The following is a 20863-nucleotide window of genomic DNA, read 5'->3' as shown; positions in this document are numbered from 1 at the left end:
GGATGGAATGCTTCTAAAAATGCAGTGGCTAATGATGCTTAAGAGGGGGAAAAACAAATTAAAGAAATGCATAGCTCTCAACAGGCATTGTTGGACAGCTTAAAGGATAACAGGGTTCCCACTAAGCACAAGTGAAGAGAAAGTAACAGATCACCAAGTACCCTAGTGTGGCGTCTCCACTTTAATCAAGGATTTCCTTTCCATAATGCCTCAGAAAGCCTGTTGGTTCTTCTCCTCAGAGGCTCCCTGGTATCAAACACAACAGGCCCATGATTCTGAAAAGTGTCATTTATTGGAAAGGTGATGTACAGGAAGTCCACCTAATAACTGTTAGGCCAACTAAGGTGCTGGGAACTCCCTTCAAAAAATATCCTTCCCACAGGGAAGTGGATGCCAGTTCCCCACTAAGTCAGTGTCCCTGATTTCTTGGTCTGGAATCAGGGGCCACTTCCTCCTGGGACACAGCTCCCAAAAGGCCCTGGAAGCAGAAGAAAATAATATTTTCCCACAGATAACAGAAAGTCCCCTGAGGAGCCCTGCTCCACTCCATCTCTTGTCCTGCTGATGTGGCACATTTTCTGCCAAATCTCATTCACGCCATAGACGTAGGACAGTCTTTATATAAAGTCAAACTCCATGATATTCTGGCAGGAAGTTGATCAAAATTAATAGGCATTTCCAGAGAACGGCATAAGTAACAATGCCAGAAGAAGATTCCTTACAACGATGGTGTGGCTTTCTCAGGAAGACGAGGCTATTTAATTTTAGCAAGGGCAGCTGCTCTTCTTTCTGTGTTCTGGAATAAGGCCCGGATTAAAGCTTTCACCTCACCAGAGGAGAAGGCAGTTGCCAAGGGTCCCTTCCCATCAGCCCACCTGGAAAACAAAAGATACAATACATAATTTCCTACTGGATGCACAAGATTTAAAAAATTAGAAAGAGTTTCTTTGTTCTGTTCTGGGCATGTTTTAACCAGAAACAGGGGCATCTTCTAATCTCCCTAACCATTTCTAAGGAGGGTCAAAAGCAAAGAGGGATAAAGCAAATAAAGGTGTCACTAGAGAAAGAGAACAGAGGCCAACAAATTATGTAGCTGAGGCAGTCTGTTTTCCTTTATTCTGAAATCACGCAGTCTGTCTGACCTTGTTTATGAAAATTCAACTCTCACGGCTAGCAACAGGAAACCTAGAAGCAAATGAATGCAGTAATTCAGTGTTTAAAAAGTTCAAGAACATAAGTCTGCTGAGGGAAGGACTGTTTGACAAGGATTACTAAAAAGTATAAAACAGTATGGCAGAAAGTAGGCTTAGACTAGAAGTATATACCATATACCACAATAAATTCTAAATGGATAATCACCTATAAGTAAAAGGTCATATCAGAAAAAAAAAATAGGAGGATGGGAAGAGATAAACCTTTAATAACTATGGTCAGAATGAAAAATGCGTAACTAAAGGACTGAGAAGGCTGCAAAAACAAAACAATCTTGATTATATAATAAAAATTTTGCAGAAACAAAACGAAAATAGCAAGAGTAAGGAGAAAAGCTGTCAAGAGGGGAAAAAGTCTTTACTGCTCTTCTGGTAAAAACATAACAATGACTTTTCTAAAATACCCAAGAAACTTTGGTTTCTTTGGTCTAGAAGATCTAGAATACTGGCTTTTCAGATGCTGTAAAAGGGTTTTACACTCCTAAAGGTCTATAGGAGCTTGTATCCCACCCCCCCCCCAAGTCATCTTTCCCTTCCACAGTGGTCTAGTGAATAACAAAAGAAGCTTCTGCTCAGTAAGTGTTTAATCAGAAGTACATTAACACAGTAAGTAGGAATTTTGCTTATATGTTTCTATGATGGTGAATCTAAGGAAATTAGTTCAGATACAACTAAGCTTACTAGTCTGCCATAGCCACGTCAAAGGAGATGAGTCACCAACGTGGTTACAAAGAGAGAATTATCTAAGACCAACTCAAATCACAAGCTACCACACACTAAACCAACAGAGAAGTAGCCTCTGAAGATAGTCAATATGATGTCTAGCAGCAGAGATATGTAACACACATAACTAGAGAGCTACTGCCAAGCATTTGTGGCTATGTAATTGAACCGTAACTAGTGTATAACAACATACACTACACTCTATGCACTAAGTGGACATAACCAAGACTAAATGATGGTGGTGAACAGGAAACAGCAGAGGAAGTTGTCTTTTGCTAATGCCTTTCTCAGTACTAAATAAACAGTGAATTATTTTCTAGAAGGGTGCCTATCCAGTGCTTACATCTTGAAAGTTACTAAACCTCATGCTGACAAATTGTCCAGCAGTCTCTGGGAGGCAGCAGGAACACTGCATACACACAACTCATATTCATGATAGTGAGAAGTCCTTGTACTTAATTCAAAGGAGTAGCCATGTTCATTAAAGTTCCAGAAGACTGTAGTAAAGATCTTGCCCATTACCCACACTTATCAGATCCCCAAAAAGAACTCAACTACTATTATTTAAAAGGAAAAGCTTTCAAATCTTGATAAAGTCAAACAGCAAAGCAAATCACTATGGCTTAATGGTATTAATACAAAGGGGTGCATGCCTCCAGAGAAAAGTTATACATACCGATCTCCAATTTCTTGCAAGCTTGCCTGTAGCAGCAACATCAACTCTTTGAATGACATCCATTTTGGCACGTAGACAGGAACCTCTTCTTGAAATTTCTTATTTTCATTTTCTTCAGGTAATGGTGTAAACACCTGGGGTCCTTCTTCCACTATTGTTTTGCACAAAGAGTACAACCTGTCGCCATCTTGGGTAGAAATGTCCTGGCATTGAACAAAAAGGGAATGTAAAGAGGAAGGAAAGAAGTGGGTCATGTTGAAGGTGAAGAAAAAGGTTTGATGAATCTTTGGTGGGCACTGCTATCCAAGTATATTAGCTGAAACAATACATCATTCCAACCGATTTTAGCACACCATTGCAGACACTAGGTTTCATCAGCTTCCTGACACTATTCCTAAGTTAGAATGACATGTAAATATGTTTCAACAGATTGTCAGCAATTTATCTTGCCCGCCTGAAAAAGCTTATTTCTTTAGTAGAATGTGGTACAGCTTGCTGCAGAGCAGGGAACATTACAAATAAGGGTTCAGGCAATTTATGCTTCAGTGGCATCAGCTGGCAGAGCCAAATCAATTTCCCTGTATATACACATGATTCAAACTGGTACACAGTACGGAATAGGCATCTTTTGGAGGTTAAGGGTCAAATCTAAAACTACAACGAAGGAAAAGATCACCTATGTGGGCAAATGCAAAACATTGCATGTAGTCATTACTGAGTGGTGGAACCTAGAAATGTTGCTCATTATCCTTGGCAAAATGAACGTGGTGGAGGGAAAGCTCACTTCATCTGGACGCCTAGTGAGCCATAGCATGGCACTTACCTCTAGGGCAGTGATTCTGCCAATAATCTCAGCAATGGCGGTGTTAAGTAAGGTCCCCATAGCTTTGCAGTATATATTTACTGGAAGCACATCTTGCCACACAACTCCAAGTCTTTTTAACTGATGTAGTACCTGGTAGCAGGACACATTTATTTACTTTAGGGTTATTTTTTTAAGATCCAAATTTAAAATCTTTTCTAAAGCCTCAATTTCACATAGCTAGAGAAAGAAGTAATCAAGAACACATGTTTCTTAAATACTTCACCTTCTTCATGTACTTCTGCCCCATATCATAGATGGAAAAATTACAAAAGAAACCTTAAGTCCCTGGAGTAGGATAGGAAGAAGAAGATGAATCAGAATTGGAAGCTATTGATTCTAGTTTCCCCAAACCTTGATGTGAGTTTCAATTACTCACAGTTACCAATTTATACATATTAATCACCTTCCTAGATAAAAAGAAATTATTCCATCCCATTGGCCCTACAGGACCACAAAATAAAGGGAGAGGCCTTAAATGTGGTCATAAAAGACACAAAGATTGACCAATGAACATGGTTTTCTCATCTTCTCTGTTACATAAAAAAGGCCCTCTTGAGGGCAAAAAAGCAGCCAGCTATGGAGTCCCCCACCTGCCGAACTGCTCTGCTTGCTGCAGAATAATTATTTTCATCATCCATGTTTGAAAAGTTCCTTGCACTTGACAGTCGTTCCAGAAGCTCTCCCTTTTGTGCCCTCATTTGGGCCAGAAAACATTCTGTCCCTGTAATAAGAAAGAAGACACAAAGGAGGAAGCTGCTTAATTGCATGTTGCAAAACAAAGGGGAGGGAAGAGAAGCTAAGGACCTGCCATGTGTATCTGGAGACAAACGCTAGACAGTATCATAAATCTACCAAGTTCACCAAAAATTAACTTCTAATACATTAGCTACTTTCTCCCAGTATAATAAAGAATCCATCTGTAGTACTTTGCCCAGAGACAGAATCAGCAAAGAAAAATCGCTACTCAAGTCCCCCCTTCTACAGCAGGGGAGGCTATATATTATTCTGATATCTCTACACCACCTAAGGGAAAAGTCAGGAATTGAAAGACTAAGTGATCTGTATAGATTTTCTGCTTTTGTCAGGCTATCATTATAGCAAATATATTAGTTTATACCACATTTCATTTCCTTTGATTTTTAATAATCTCAAGAACAGCTTAAGGGAGTGGGGGGGAAAGCTCTCCTGGGTTTTGCAGTAGAACAAGCTCTGACATTAGAATGCCATTACCAACAATGCTAACGGAATTGTCACAATACAAATCTCATTACATGTCATTCTGCTGACATAATTCTGATCTGGTATATTCACTGCACGCCTGCAATGCAGTTGGGAACTCTAATGTACCATGAAATCATGTCATGAAAAGTATGCTGCTACAAAGGCTGCTTTCACTTTGTAAAATTAAATAACCACTCACACTTGCAAATTATATCACCATACACTCCCTAATCTAGCTCAGGACCACCACGCTCTCATTCATAATTTGCAAAGATGGTGAGCTGAGGTTTGATGCCATCAATTATGCCTTCATGATATTAAAGATTTAAATTACCAAGTCTCCTGAAGCCTGGTACAAGGTCCACAAAAGTAGTGGTCCCATCACAAAGAACAGGGGCAAGGCGCAACCTGAACTGATGCCCAAGGGTCAGTAAGTGATGAGCAATGTACATGCAGTTGTTGTGATGAATGGCAGCCAGCTGGGGAAGTTTTTGAAGGTTCTCCCTGAGTGAAAGAAGATAGAGAGAGGAAAGAAACCAACCATTAGTCACATAAGAGTAAATGATAAGGAAAACAAATCCTTTGACTGCTCAGCACAAAGAGTACAGTGAGTTTCCAACTGACAAATGGTCAAAGGACATGAACAGGAAGTTTAAATGATCTCAATCATTAATAACTAGAGAAATGAAAATTAAAACAGCTCTGGAGTTCCATCTCACACCCATCAGATTGGCAGAGTTGATTTAAAAAACAGGAAAATGATAAATGCTAGCAGGTCTGGGGGGAAACAGGCACTTTAGTGTACTAATGGTAGAGCTGTGAACTGGTTTGGCCATTCTGGGAAGCAATCTGGAACTAAGCCCCTAAAGTTACTAAATTGTGTATACCCTTTGACCAGCAATACTACTAGAATTATATCCCAAAGAGATCCATATGTAAAGGACCCATATGTAAAATATCTATCTATTTACAGACAGCAAGAGAGATAGATAGATAGATTTACAGCAGTTCCTTGTGTAATGGAAAAGAACTGGAAATTAAGGAAATTAGGGAATGGCTGAATAAGTTGTGGTATATGAATGTAATGGAATACTATTGTGCTATAAGAAATGATGAATGGATCAGAGAAACCTAGGAAGGTCTGTAGGCACTAATGTAAATTAAGGAGAACCAGGAGAACAGTTATTTATGTAGTAACAATACCGCAAAGGCAAACAACTTTGAAAGACTTAAGAACTCCAATCAATATAGCTTTCAACCACAATTCCACAGGAATCCTAATATGCTACCCTCCTCCTGAAAGAGAGGGGATAGATGTACATTAATGTACATGTTTTTTGGACATGGACAATATAGGAATATTTATTGCTCAACTATGTACATTTCCTACAAAGATTTTATTTTTCTTTCTTTTCCAATATGGAAGAGAAAGATGGGAGGGAAAGGCAGATTTATATTTATTGAAAAAAAATTTACATTAAAAAGAATGCAGTGGAGTTGTATATGATGGCCTTTACAATTTAATACAATGAATGTATCTATCAACACCAGTTGACTTCTCTCTTCTCTAAACTCTTTTTCAATTATAGTCAGTTTAACAGGGTTTAACACTTAATTGGTCAATAATTGTTTCTTGTCTCTTCAACTAGATTTTTGGCTTCCTGAGGGCAAGAACTGATATTAAACTTTTACTATATTTCCCACAATAGCAGATACTCAATGAATTAATTCTCAATTGACTCTAAGTTTACAGTACATTAAAGCTTAAGAGTCAGTAGTCAACTATGTAGGAAATGTTCCCAGTAAAGCCAGGAAAAAGTCAATGCATTTAAAGAGTGAAGAATATCCCTGGCCACAGAAATACTACCAAGATCAAATGTCTGGATAAATATCTGGGGATGTGATTTTCAGCTCAGACAAAGGCTTTCCTATCTTTATTCAAATGATTAAGTGACTGACACAATGAGAACTTCAAACTCAAGCAAGCAAATGTGACAAAATTAAAAGTAAGCAGATTTCTCCTCTGCAGTAAGATGACAACAGGTATGCTTGTTTTAGAACAACCCCTTTTAGTGACATACAGGCTTACAAATTCTTTACATTACAAAATGATTCTTCTTTCTAAGGAGCAAGTAGTTTTATTGACATGTCATTAAAAACATATAGCTGAAAAATCTTTGAGATTTAAGTATGCAGTGATTTTTAAATCACAAAACTTAAAACACTAAATGCCAAAGACTAAAAGGAAGAGGATTTTTGGTTTGTTTTTTAATTTATGCTGCAGAAACTTTACAAAAGGGTCAATCTTTAAACAGATAAACAAAAATGGTTTGTTTACATGAACAGTTAAAAACATCCTGAGACAACTGTGAAGAGCGGGAGGACAAATCTGGCAAGTTTCCAAGAAAGGTCTTAAAACAGTGAATATGCAAGACAGTGGGGGAAAAGTCCTCAAAGGGAAAATGCAATGCATTCACTAGGCATTATTCAACCCAGTGAGTAGTTGTTTTTTTTAATTGTGCTCTTTATGGCTAAGAGATGAGATTTTTTTTGTTTTTGGGAGGTTTTTTTTAAGCAATTGGGATTAAGTAACTTGCTCAAGGTTACACAGCCAGGTGTTTCTGGGTGGGTGCTAAGTGTCTGAGCCCGGATTTGATCCCAGGTCATCCCCATACTTGCTGTGCTACCTGGCCGCCCCCCAGTGAGTAGTTTCTAAGCACTTACCTAAAAGACACAGCAATGTGTCTTGGTGTTAGTGATGGGGGAACAAAGACAATAAAAGACCCTGCTCTCAGGAAGCTTACATTCTCCTGGAAGGATACAACATGTACACAAGTGGACAGACTCAATATATGTAGATAGATAGACAGATAGATAGATGGATCGAGATAGAGATAGAGAGATAGATGGATACAGATATATAGAAAGATAGATGGATATAGATAGAAAGATAGATAGATGATACACACACACACACACACACACACACACACACACACACACACACAGAGTCTCCCTGCCTCCATCAAACTGTAGCCAGTTCCTCCCCACAGGTCCTGAACTTAAAGTACCAGCTCCCTAATCCTCTAGCCTCCACAGAAAATTTCCAAGGGAAGTAATTTGGCCAAGATTAAAGCTGAGACCTGAGGCTATCCCCCATGGGTAAAGATGAAAGGAATCACTATTTATATAGTCATACAACATGGGACTCAAATTCTGTCACTGTCAATAACTTCCTGTAAACCCTGGACAAGTCACTTAATTTATGGGGCCTAAATTACATGTGTAAATTGGAAGGATGTGGTTCTAAATGGCCTCTACGGTTCTTCAAGCTCTACATCTCTTTTCGTGTATAAATGTAAAATCACTTTAGGGAGGAGAGAGAACTAACAACTGGGAACAAGAGAAGAGACTTGGTATAAGAAGTGGAACCTGAGCTAGGCCTTGAAGGCAGCTAAGGATTACAGGAAGATGTTGAGAGAGACAGAAACTGAGGCATGAGAGGCAGTCTGTGCACAGAGAAGAGATGGAATGGTATCAAGCAACATTAAGTAGGCCAGGACAGATGGGAACATAGTCAGATCAGTCTGAAAAGAGTGGAGTCAGGTTGTGAAGTATTTTAAATGCTAAGCAGAGGAATTTGCATTTTATCACAGAGATAATGAAAAACCACTGAGGTTTTTTGAGCGGGCAAGTTACATGATCAGTCCTGAGCCCAAATAATGCCACTCTGAAAGCCATGTGGAAGACAGGCTGAAGAAGGGGAAGGCATGAGGTAGAGAGTGCAAGGGGGGATGATCACAAGAGTCCAGTCAGGAGGCATCAAGGACCTGAATTATGGGGACAGCTGTGTAACTAGAAAGAAGGGCATCAATGCAAGAGGCCTTGTGCAGGGAGAATCAACAAGATCTGGCACATGATCAGAGACAGAGGGCTGAAGGAGAAAGAAGAGGTAAGGAGGAATCTAAAGTTGTGAATCTGTGAATTGGAAGGAAGGTGGTGCCCTCTACAGACTGAGGGAAGAAATAATGAAGGATGGAATGAGAGTAATGAGACATCAAAAAAACCTCAAAATTATTATTGACAATAACAACAGCCCCCATTTATTATACAAGAGCTTAGAGGTTTGCAAAGTACCTTACCTACAACAAATCTGTCAGCTAGGTCATGCAAGCAATGTCCATTCTACAGATGAGGAGACTGAGCCTCAGCAAAGTTAAATGCTTTCCCTGTGGCTTCAAAGCGAAGAAGCGTTAGAACTAGGGCTGAATCCTCATCTTCTGGCTCCACAGCTAGTGTTCTTTTCCCTGTACCTTTCCACTTTTCCACAGACATCCCTAACTTGCATTTTCTGAGAACCTTCAAACCAACAAGTGCTTTCACAGACATTATCCTTTGACTTCTTCAAGCTGCCTTACCACATTAACTGAAAGATTTTGGAAGAGCATTATCCATTTTTTTTTAATCACAGAATCAAAGACAGAAAGGATTTCACAGGTCATCTAGTTCACCTTGTACCAAAATCATGAATCTAGTTAATGACGTTCCTGAAAAGTGGTTACCCAGCCTCACTCAACTGGCACATCTCCCATATACAGATTTAAAACTAGAAAGGACCTTGAAAAAAATTTAGTCCAACCCCAACATTTTACAGAAAAAGAAAATGAGGCTCAGAATAAAACTTAATTGGCAGGATATAACCTGCCAGTGTTCCTGAAAGTTCAAATACATTCTAAAACATTATTTCTTATTCATAGCAATAAATGTGAATGAGTATTTATATAATGTTGCTCTCCCCAAAGTAGAGGTTAGCACTTTCTCAGGAACAAACAGAAAATACTTTGAATTGCATAGAAAATGGCACTAGAGGAATACAAAGAACTATATATACATTATATATATATGATATATATCATATATATACATTATATATATATGATATATATCATATATATACATTATATATATGATATATATCATATATATATATATGAGGACTATCTCACTTTTCCAAAAGACAAGGCTGGGCTCATCCAAGAGGACCCTTAGAAATGAAACCGCATCATGACCAAAGGAGACTGTTGCTACACATCAGAAATAAAAATTTCAGCAGCACCACATGACTAACTAAAATTTTTTCCTCCATTCTTCTCCATCACAAGCCCAAGTCCATTGCCAAAGGTGCAAACAAGCAGTATTTGAGACCTATGTTTTCCTTCTTCTCCCTATATCCTCCCACTGATGGAAGTGCATGCAGCAGGGGCCAAGGAATGGCCATGAAGTGGGCACAGCACAAATGGAAGAAGAGGTAAGGAGCCTGAACAACCCATATGTAAAGCCTGAAATTCTCAGGCATGTACTGAGGCTGATCACTTTTCCTTTCTTTCTTTTTTTTTTTTTTTTGCTTTTTGGAGGGCAATTGGGGTTAAGTGACTTGCCCAAGGTCACACGGCTAGTTTTTGTGGTAAGTGTCTGAGGCTGGATCTGAACTCAGGTCCTCCTGACTCCAGAGCCAGTGCTCTATTCACTGCGCCACCTAGCCACCCCCTGATCACTTTTCCTTTCAGTGTGTGTGCTTTCAAAGGGTTTGCTTTCTTAAGTATGATTTTTTTTAATAAAGCCCTGAAACCAAGATTTTATCCATGAGAACACATACCTGACATAACATGTGTCAAGGAGAAAAGGGAAAACATGACCCGGCAAAAAAAGATCTACAGCAATCTTTTCAGATGTACACTTAGGGTGCAGCACGAGGCACAAGATTCTCTTCCTCTTCAGTACTTACTTGTGATATGTTGGCACAACATCATGAAACAAATGAAAGATATTCCTCACTGAATAGAAAAGCTGAACGGCACTGGAGAGAGAAAAGAATGATTTAAATGAAAGGCAGTTTTTCCAAATGTAATCATTTCAGGGAAAATGGAATCTGTTTATTCCTAATGATGTGTCGAAAAAAAGTTTTTTAATTGCAATAAAGTGTATCTGAAGCAACAGTCATCAGCCCAGGGGAGACTCCAATTGCAAAGAATAGTTGACGGGACACCCCTGGGAAGCACGGCTAACCTAGTTAGCTATAAACTGCCAGTCATAACTTGCTAACTAACCTCAACTTGCTAACAATTTCAATGGATGCATTTGAGACCCAAAACCTCCTTTCTCTCCATCACTCTGTGTCCTCTGGCACCCAGAGTAAGTATCTCTCCAATAACAAATGGAGCTAAGCCTCAAGCAAATGTCACCTTCCCACTGACGCTAACTGTAAAGGGCAAAGCATCAATAAAGGCATTCGTTTGGCTCTTTCAGTAACAGTCTGACTTTCAGCATCCAGCTCACCCCCTCCTCCCACAATGCAAAAGGATGAACTAACATTTCCAATATGGATTCTGAAGCATCTTCTCTCCAATTTCAAGCCATTATTAAAATTCATAAAAGGGCAATGTTCAGCTTTGTGTATGCTACCAGATCAGAACACCAACCTCCACACCTCCCTCCTTTCCAATATGCCAGATACTGCAGATGCTATAGAGGTCTAAGGATATGACAGCCAAGATTAAGCTAAAGAAATATCAATAAATATGCTCTGATATGTGGACAGAATAGCTGTCCCTTCCCTACCTGCCAAACTGGAGCAGAACACAGAGCTCATTAACAAATAATTGTTTACACCTTGGTATGCATTCTACAGAAGCACAAGATTAAAGAAGGCCAACAGGGAGGGCCGGGTAGCACAGCGAGTAAGAGCACCGGCTCCAGTGTCGGGATGACCTGGGGATCAAATCTGGGCTCAGACACTTAGCACCCACCCATAAACACCTGGCCGTGTAACCTTGAGCAAGTTACTTAACCCCAATAGAGGCGGCCAGGTGGCTCAGCAAGTAAGAGCATCGGCTCCAGTGTCGGGATGACCTGGATCAAATCCGGGCTCAGATACTCAGCACCACACCCAGAAATAACTGGCCGTGTAACCTTGAGCAAGTTACTTAACCCCAATTGCTTAAAAAAAAAATTAAAATAAAGAAGGCCAATATACAAAGGAATCTGAAACAGAAATCCAGGGATAGCAACAGATTGATAAAGTCAAACCCTAATCAAAACTGAGCCGTAATCAAAATAGATTTTTACTATTTGCATACAAAACAACAATAACTAGAACACATAGATCCAAGCTTTTGCAAACTTATCCTGTAATTCAATCTGGTCTAAGAGGCACCATTTCTTTTTTTTTAGCTAGGAGGGTAGAAAAGAACTAAGAAGTTTTGTGGTAAACGTGGAACACATTTTGGGATGCTTTGAATAGAGAATAATGGGCCTAGACAACAAGGTCTATGTTTCTCTTGCTCTTTAACCTGATCACTCAACGTTTACGGCTTTTAAAATGTACTTTTAAAAGTGTACTAATAGTTCAGAAAAAAACTACAGTGCATTTATGCGTCAACCTTGTGTCTACAGAGTTAGGATATAAATGGAACTGAACTCATTATCCCAATTCAACTCAATAAACATTTCTTAAGCATCTATTAGGGGCCAGGCACTGCACTGAGAAATTTTAAAATTATTATCTCATTTGATCCTCACAAAAGGAAGTTATGTGCTATTAATATCCCCATTTTACAGCTGAGGATACTGAGGCAAAGAAAGGTTTAAGTGACTTGCCCAAAGCCACACAGCTATTAAGTATCTCAAGTCACATTTGAACTCAAGTGTTCCTGATTCTGCGCCCAGCACTATATCTAACTGTGCCATCAACTGCTTGGTAGGTAGGTAGCTACAGAGGGGTGGACACCCTGGCCAGTATGCGGTCACTTTCTAGTCATGACGAGACTGCAGGTCACCACTATCTTTCTTCTCTTCTACATGCTCTGGGATGAAGGGGACCAGAGAAAGGAGACAGACGGGAAATGGGGAATACTGACATGCCTGGGGAGGAACAAGTAAAATTTTCCCTTAGGGTAGAAATCCTAAGCAATGGCAAAGAGAAGGAAGTTCATGTGGTCACTGGGTGGGGGCCCAGGAGGCTAACCTTAAGTAAGGGAGAGACTTCTGTCTTGCCACAAGTACAAAACTCTAAATGACCTTCTTTTTAATACACTTCTAATTTAGATACCAGTTTTGAACAAGTCAAAAACTTCTGCAAAAAAATTCAGAATTCTTACCATTGATCACTGCTGGTTGTTGCTTCCAATAAAGTCTGATAGGCCAGCTTCATCAGTTTCTCCACAGATTCACTGATCCGGCATGTTGGTAAAGAGAAAGAATGCTCACCCAGTTTATTTTCAGTGTCTAAATTCATCATTTCATTGTGCAGATTGGACACGTTTTGCATTTTGAGCTTGTTACCCTCATCAGGGGCTGGTAATGCTGGCAGAGTTATCTTAGACTCTGGAGTGATCTAAGATTGAAACATAAAATATTCAGTGTCTACAAAGTAATTCAGAAACAAGCATACAATGTGGCAGGATCCTGTGCAAATGAAAAAGTCATGGTTCTTATAAGGTAATTTTCAGATCTGAGTAAGTACACTTGGGTCTTAATTATTATCAATTATAGGGCTGAAGCTGTCATTATAAAACAAGCAAACCCACTTAACAGTATAGAATATAGACATTCTCATCTGTAATGATTTAGGAATGTAAAGCTATGAAACTGACCCAGCTTTTCAGGTAGGATATTCTGTCCCTACATGAGGACAGAATCTTCAGGAATCATCTTGCTATATCATTAAAACTACAGTTGGCCTAATGTTTTATTCATTATCATCTTATAATATTGCATTGATTGTCCAAAATATTTACATGGACTATTCCTCAACTGTATGCTAATTTCATCTGAAAAGTTTACTTATTTGCACTATTCCATCCTCAAATAATATGTAGTTTGAGAAACTGAAATACAATCAGAGCTAGAGTAAATGAAATATGATTTAAGTTGCAAAAATTCTTGTCTGAAGAGAAAAACTAGATTAGAAGGCATACAGTTGAAAAAGATGAGTCTGAGGAAGAGAGAAAGGCGGTTCATTAAGGGATTAGAGAATGGAAACTCCAGGTGATGAGCATGGAGTTGAGCTCTGAACAAATTTTTAGGGAAACTGGAGATAGAAAAGAGAAAGTGTGGCAGCGCAAGATCGTGAAAGACAAAAACATTGAAGAAGTTTATAAAGGATGAAGAATTATTGCAATGGAAACAACTTTGGGGATCTAAAATTATTCTCTGTACCCAGAGAAAAGACAATCCAGTTCAATGTAAGGTTCAGAGGAATTTAGAGGAGCTTTCAAGGATAGCAATTTTGACCTATGACTGAAGGGTAGACCTGAGGTCCAGAAAAGAAATAATCTTATTTTTTTGTGATGAAGTAAAACAACTTTAAAAAACTGGCCAATATGAATACATGTGTCAAGCTAAAGTAACACAATTTCATACCTGCAATCTATCCTGTTCTTTCTATAATTCATACTCTCTATATGAATGTAATGGAATACTATTGTGCCAAAAGAAATGACAAGCAAGCAGAAAAACCTGGAAAGACTTATATGAAGTGATGTTAAGTGAAGAGAGCAGAACCAGGAGAACACTGTATACAGTTATAGCCACACTGTGCAATGACTAACTTTGATAGATTTGGCTCTGCTCAGCAATGCAAGGTTTTAAGACAATTCCAAAAGATTCATGATGGAAAATGCTATCTACATCCAGAGAAAGAATTATGGAGTCTGAGTGCAGATCAAAGCATACTATTTGCTCTCTGTCTTATTTGTTTTATTTTGTTTCTTCTTTCTCATGGTTCATTCCATTAGTTATAATTCTTCTTTACAACATGACTAATGTGAAAATATGTTTAATATGAATGTATATGTAGAGCCTGTATCAGATTGCACACTGTCTTGGGGAGAGGGGAGAGAAGAGAGAGGGAGAAAATTTAAAACTCAAAAGCTTGTGGAACTGAATGTTATAAACTAAAAATAAATAAATTTTTAAAAATAATTCATGCACTCAAAATGTAGTAAAATAATTTAAATAGTTTACTGAGTATTTTATGCTAGAGAGGACACAGTGAGAGAGTGGTAACAAAAAAGTGGGTAGGAAAGACTGAAGCAGACCATGTGATAGATGACCTCTATCACATATATGGTGGAAACAAAAACTAACCAAATGAAAAATAATCTAACCAAAGAAACTCCTCTTTATCCCAAGCTGTATTTTTATCAAAATTGGCTTTAAGAAGTACCCAGCACATAATAGGCACTCAACAGATATCTGATTAAGAAATTAAAACTGAAGAAAAAAATGTGCAGGACATGAAGGAGCTAAGTGATCTTGAATGTAAGTTATATTTTTTAAGGCTCTTTCAGGGTCATTTTTAGTACCTCACATACAAAAACCACAAAAATTTCCTTTTGAACAGTCATAAACCTAAGTGTTGATGGGGCTTGTTTATTTCAAAATGCTACAATCATGGGACTTCATAAATGTGTAAGGCCTACGCACATCTGTCACATGTGTGTACTAAAATAAATTTCTAAATATCATACCATCCTGAGCAAAAACTTAAGAACTATAAACTGACTTCTTTCACCAATTAGCTGCTTCCCAACTATACCATAAAACTCTAACACTGGCACCTTTACAGTGTTGTGAATCTCTGAAGTCATTAGGTTTCTTGCTGCCACAATCACATCTTGGCACTTCTTGTTAGCAAAATGAGAATTGATATTCCGGGCATATTTCAACAAATCAGTAGTATCTCCTTTTAAAAATCTCATGCCCTTAAGAGCATTTTCAAATTCTTCAGTGGACTGTATCACCTAAGAAGAAGAAAAACAAACAGAGAAAGGCTGACAAATGAAAAAGTAAAACAAAGAAAAATTTCATTCAAAACAAAACAGCAAAAAGGGATGACCAGCACATGGAGAGAATGTGTTAACTCATAGGCCTATTCATTTTAGAGCCTTTATTTCCAGAATTAAACTATCTGTGAACATCCTTGATTGAAATTCCTAAGTGGTTTCAAGGTTGCAAAGGTCTTTAAAATGCATGGGTACATTTTGGTATTCTAGGAAATAATGAAATCAATAGGTATTTCACAACTGGCAGACATTAAAAATGATCAGTATTTAAAAGGCTTTCATTAATAACTCTGTAACTAGGAAAACATATGTCCAAAAGGGATATGAAAAACCATGGGATAAAAAATGTCATAAGGAATTTCACTCTGCTGATAATTAAGCATTTAATTCATTTAATTTATAACAAATTATAAAGAAAAAAATATATCTATAGCAACTAAAACTCTACTGAAATCTATTTGGCATCTCTGTTCTTACCTCTTCATATTGTTCTAACTTGCTGCTGTTTGTTGGAATGGAATAAACTAAACAATCTTTAATGAGACACTCAGACATATCTTCCCAGATCATGTCACCCACAATCTCTGCCAATACAATCTGAGATACTTTTTCATCTTCCAAATCCTCACCAAGAGGCAAGTCTAAATTCAAAAGAAAAAGGTTTATCTTTACAAGAAAACAAGAAAAAGGCAAGAAATTATCTCACAATCCTGAGTTTTTGGGGGTTTTTTCCTACAACCCTTCTCCTTCAGTCTTCTAGAATTTTCTAAGTTAAGATGGTGGGAGGGTGAACAGAGAAGGAAACAGTTCAGACAATTCTACCACCATCTAAACCTACTGTGGCGGACAATGTATTCTCCACAATTACTATTATTATATTTTTGCTACTCAGAAATCTGTTCTTCAAACAGCATAACTAAAAATAAGGCATTAGCCAACTACATTATAATCATCTACCACTGAACTGTAATTTGGTTCCACAAGTGTATGTAAGTGCTGCTATTTAAGTTGACACCCAGGTACTTGATGACATTTGCTCTCCAGTTGCTAAGATGATAAATTTTATTTATCAAAATGTCCTTCAATTTCCACATCCATTGCAGTATCTCTGCCAAAGCTGTTGCTCATCTATCCCTCTAAATAGTTTCTTGGGGTAATCTACAAGCACCTCTTTTTTGTTAATTTGTCAAAAGCACAATATCAAGTTAATTGAAAAGAATCCATTCACCTACTCTATTTTAACTCTATTCCAATAACTCTTTTAATGGCTATTTTCCAATATTCTTGCCTTCTTACATGCATCATAGTGTTAATCTTTTAACCTACATTTGGGGGCTAAATAGTTAATATATAACATACCATTTTTATAGCATTATTGGGCTTGGAAGCAGTGAGTGCATCTTCAAATTTCATGAGTTCCAGTTCATAATATTTAAAAGTATCATCAATAAAGTTTTTCAACTCTATACCAAATCTACCTATTTCTTTTCTCTGTCTTTATTCTCAAACCATTCCCATTCCCATTTTTTATTCATCCTGCCAAGAGTCTCCTACTTGTCCCTACTTAGAGCTAAAAAAATAAATAACTGATCCTAGATCTATTGTTTCAGTAGATGCCACACATCACCTATAAAGGTAAATCAAGCTCTCATAATGTATATTATGATTAAGAATCAACAAGGATTTTAAAAGCAATCTTCTATGTGGTAGGCATTGTGCCAGAGATAGAAATATAAAAATGAGCAAATTCCTTCCTTTAAGAGGTTTATATTCTATCAGGAGAGATAATATATACATATTAGGAAGTACATACAAAACATATTCAAAATAAATTGAAAATTGTTTGATGAGAAGAGGGCACTAGCAACTGGGCAGATCAGGAAGGGCACTGTGTAAAAAGTGTAGTTTATATAACCACAGTCTTGAAGAAAATAAGGGATTGAAAAAGGAGATTACAGGCTCTGGGGGCACTCACAACAAAGGTACAGAAATGTAACATGGGGCGTCATGTGCAGTACATGAAGTGGAAAGCCAGTTTGACTGAACATGGGAAAGGAGGTTAACAGTCTACTGCAACTTCTTTGGCATATATGTTCTTATTGCTTTATACTGCTCTAGCTTGTTACTGTTTGTTGTAAAGAAATAAGCCAATCTTTAATGAGACACTCAGACAAGATATATCTTCCCAGATCAGGTCACCCATGAAAGGGAATGGTAAACAATGAAGTTGAAAAAGCAGGTTGAGGCCACGTTGTAATGGGCTTTAAAGCCAAAGAAGTTTATATTTTATACTAGTGGGAACAGGGAACCACTGAAGTTTAATGAGTACAGGAGTGATAAATGACTTGACAACTGCATGGAGGAAGGTTTGAACAGTGAAGATCTGAGGCAGAGAGAACAAAAAGGAAACTATTGTAATAGTCCAGGTGAGAGTGAAGATTTAATCACTCAATTTTAAATTGCTACAACAAACATAAGTCTCAGGCAGAATAAAAATCCTTATTGGCCATCAATTAGACAACATATTTGGTTAAAATGATGTGGATGGGTACCACATGTCCTGTTTGCCAGTGTGAATTTTATTTTTTTTTATCACAAGTACCTTTTTTAATGGGTTATATACTAAAATATCCCAAGCTGAGATGCTACAATTTATACACTACAGTACCCCAAGCTACTATTTTACAACAGTAAAAAAAAAAGTTGGGTTTTTTTTTTAATGATTAATTTACAAACTTTGCAACCTAATTTACTGCAGAAGTAATCCTTGGTAAATTTTGAAAAATTCCCAAAGAAAATTATAGATATGCATTTTATCATTTATTCACGTAACTTATTCCAATACTAAGAGAGAGGGAAGAGGAGAATATCACCGTGTAAGCAACTAGGTCCCAATTTGGTAATATCCTTGGCAAGCCTCACTATTCTTTGAGATTTTCATCCTCATTTACTAAAAAATACCAGATCCACACTAACAGGAGGAAAAATAACCTAAATCTCCTAATATTTCTCCCTTTTCTACAGCAATTCTTCATTTTAGAGCAAAATATTGTTGTATGTGAAGTTGTGCATGAGAAGAAATAAAGGATAGAAAAATGTGGTAGAGTGGAAAGTGTGCTAGATTTAAAACCAGAGGATATAGGTTCAAATCCCAGCTCTCCCTACTTGCTACTTGTGATCTTGGAAAGATTTTTAATAAACATCAGTTTCTTCTTCTGCAAAATGAGAGGGTTATGAGCTTATGAATCATTCCATAATCTGAGTAGATCAGGAAGTAAGAGACAGAAATAACTTTAGAAATTAAGTCTAACCTCTTATGCCATCTCCAGTGTTTTCTACAACATCCCTGTCACATGGCTATGTAGCCTCTGAATGCCTCCAGAGAATCTTCAATGAACATTATTTAGCACCTACTATACACAATGCAAAGAGGTATAAGACTTGAACATAAAAGGGGCTGAAATCATACATCAGAGTTGGAAGGAGCCTCAGGACTCCAATCCCTACAAAAAGTATGGAATCTCTTCTACAACATTCATGACAAGCCACCATCCAGCTTGAAGGCATTCGATCACAGGAGGTTCACCACCTCATGAGGTGGCCAATCCATTTTTTAACAAGTTATTTTTCATTATACTGTACAGAAATTTGTCTCCTGCTAACTACCATTCCCCTGCTAAGCTGTCTTCCAGAACCAAACAAATCTAATCCTTCTTCCACATGACAACTTTCCATAATATCTATGTTTGCCCCACCTACCCCACTCCACTTTTCAGCTTTCTTGTGGGCTGTCTTCTCCCATTAGATTATAAACTGACGGATGGGACCATCTTTCTTTTTTGTTTTTGTATACCCAGTGCTCAGCACAGTGCCTGGCTCAGTGGGTGCTTATGTTTATCAACTATTGACTATGTTTAAGATGTTCTTTCCTTTCCCATTTATACATCACAAGAATAGAATGATCAGAGGTATGCAGGAGGTGTAACAGGGAAGAGCCAAAGTCCTACATTCCTAGCCCTGGTCAGATTCTAACGTGCAAAGACAAACAAGGTGATAAAAAGAATGTATACTGGATACCTTTGCCATTCTTCTAACCACAGTAGACTCCTATCTTTTAATCCAGCCCAAGCAACAACAAAGCTCATTCTGCTTAGTAGCCTACTCTGAAGTAGGAGCTGCTCTTTAGAAGTAGAATAAAAGGTATGTGTGCCATGCGGGGGTGAGTATACACAGGATATTAATTTTCTTGATTTTCTTCTCAAAACTGGGAGGGGGTGGAGGAGGATGTACAAAGAAAACTACTCCCTTTTTATTGCACCTAACAGTACTTGGTCATTAAGCAACATTTGATGTTACATGCTTTTAGGTTTATATAATTTCGTAATAGCAAGAAACTAAAAAGTGGAACTACAAATACATTCCTTGCCTTAATCTTGCTGTAGCTACTTATTTTAGTTTTTATTATCCTTTCAAGCCAAAACTGAGTGGTTTTATAAGCTTTCCCTTAACTTTTGTGTGATTAATCCTTCTTAATCACAGTAAACCTAGATATTTCTGTTCTATCTCCTGTACTACATCTCCAATCATTTTATCTTTTCTGAGGCTCTACCTATTGATCACATTGACATGTCCTTTCACTTGATGTATTTAGTTGCATTTGTTCAGTAATTCTTATGACGATCCTCTGGGCTAAATTTTGGATCTCACCTAGTAACTGGCACAGTGTCCTACATAAGTAGGAATAATAACAATTACAATTTCTATTAATCTCTGAAATGCCTTTGTAGTAAACAGTAAATAAATGTTTACTGAGTGAATTAATCCATTCAGAGATCCATTTATTTATATATCACTCTTAATTGTTCCAGGAATTTTTAACAGCTTATGGAACTGTTTTAAATACCGAAAATTTACAAGGAGTTTCAAAATGTCAATGTGGAGCAAATACGGTATTCATTCTCATGTTTCACCATAAGACCGTATGCAGTATTATCTGGTTTTAAATTTAATTCAGTTATTTAGAATCAGTTCCAATAATGAGTGAGCATTAAATGACATTCATTGAAATACTACATCTATACCATAAAGAGACCAAAATAAAAGGAAAAGGACCTATATGTACAAAAATCTTTTTGTGGTGGTGAAGAATTGGAAATTGAAAGGGGGCCCATCAAGTGGAGGATGGCTAAATAAGTTATGGTATATGAATGTGATGGAATATTAATGTGCTTTAAGAAGTTATGTGAGGCAGAAGGAGGTAGTAGAATGGATTAAAAACCATAATCCTACAATATGTTGTTTACAAGAAACACATTTGAAACAG

At 37.6% G+C, this 20863-nt stretch overlaps 1 protein-coding gene across 1 annotated transcript in view; it reads right to left on the bottom strand.

Moving 5' to 3' along the window:
• Nucleotides 1-273: 273 nt before the first annotated feature.
• Nucleotides 274-20863, bottom strand: part of ZW10 (zw10 kinetochore protein) — a 49749-nt gene continuing 29159 nt past the window's right edge. The window contains exons 8-16 of the mRNA XM_069080457.1: nucleotides 16018-16181; nucleotides 15316-15498; nucleotides 12853-13088; nucleotides 10482-10553; nucleotides 5031-5200; nucleotides 4066-4196; nucleotides 3434-3565; nucleotides 2611-2813; nucleotides 274-875 (exon numbers count right to left, since the gene is read on the bottom strand). Of these exons, the coding sequence (XP_068936558.1) occupies nucleotides 755-875; nucleotides 2611-2813; nucleotides 3434-3565; nucleotides 4066-4196; nucleotides 5031-5200; nucleotides 10482-10553; nucleotides 12853-13088; nucleotides 15316-15498; nucleotides 16018-16181 (1412 nt within the window). The 3' untranslated portion in view covers nucleotides 274-754. The remainder of the gene's footprint in view (nucleotides 876-2610; nucleotides 2814-3433; nucleotides 3566-4065; nucleotides 4197-5030; nucleotides 5201-10481; nucleotides 10554-12852; nucleotides 13089-15315; nucleotides 15499-16017; nucleotides 16182-20863) is intronic.

The sequence above is a fragment of the Petaurus breviceps genome, unplaced genomic scaffold (genome assembly GCF_028583685.1).
Source record: "Petaurus breviceps papuanus isolate PSGF00001 unplaced genomic scaffold, PetGlider_PUasm1.0 91133, whole genome shotgun sequence".
Lineage (NCBI taxonomy): Eukaryota > Metazoa > Chordata > Mammalia > Diprotodontia > Petauridae > Petaurus > Petaurus breviceps.
The sequence above is the reverse complement of the archived record's forward strand: the minus strand, read 5'-3'. Positions and strand labels throughout refer to the sequence as shown.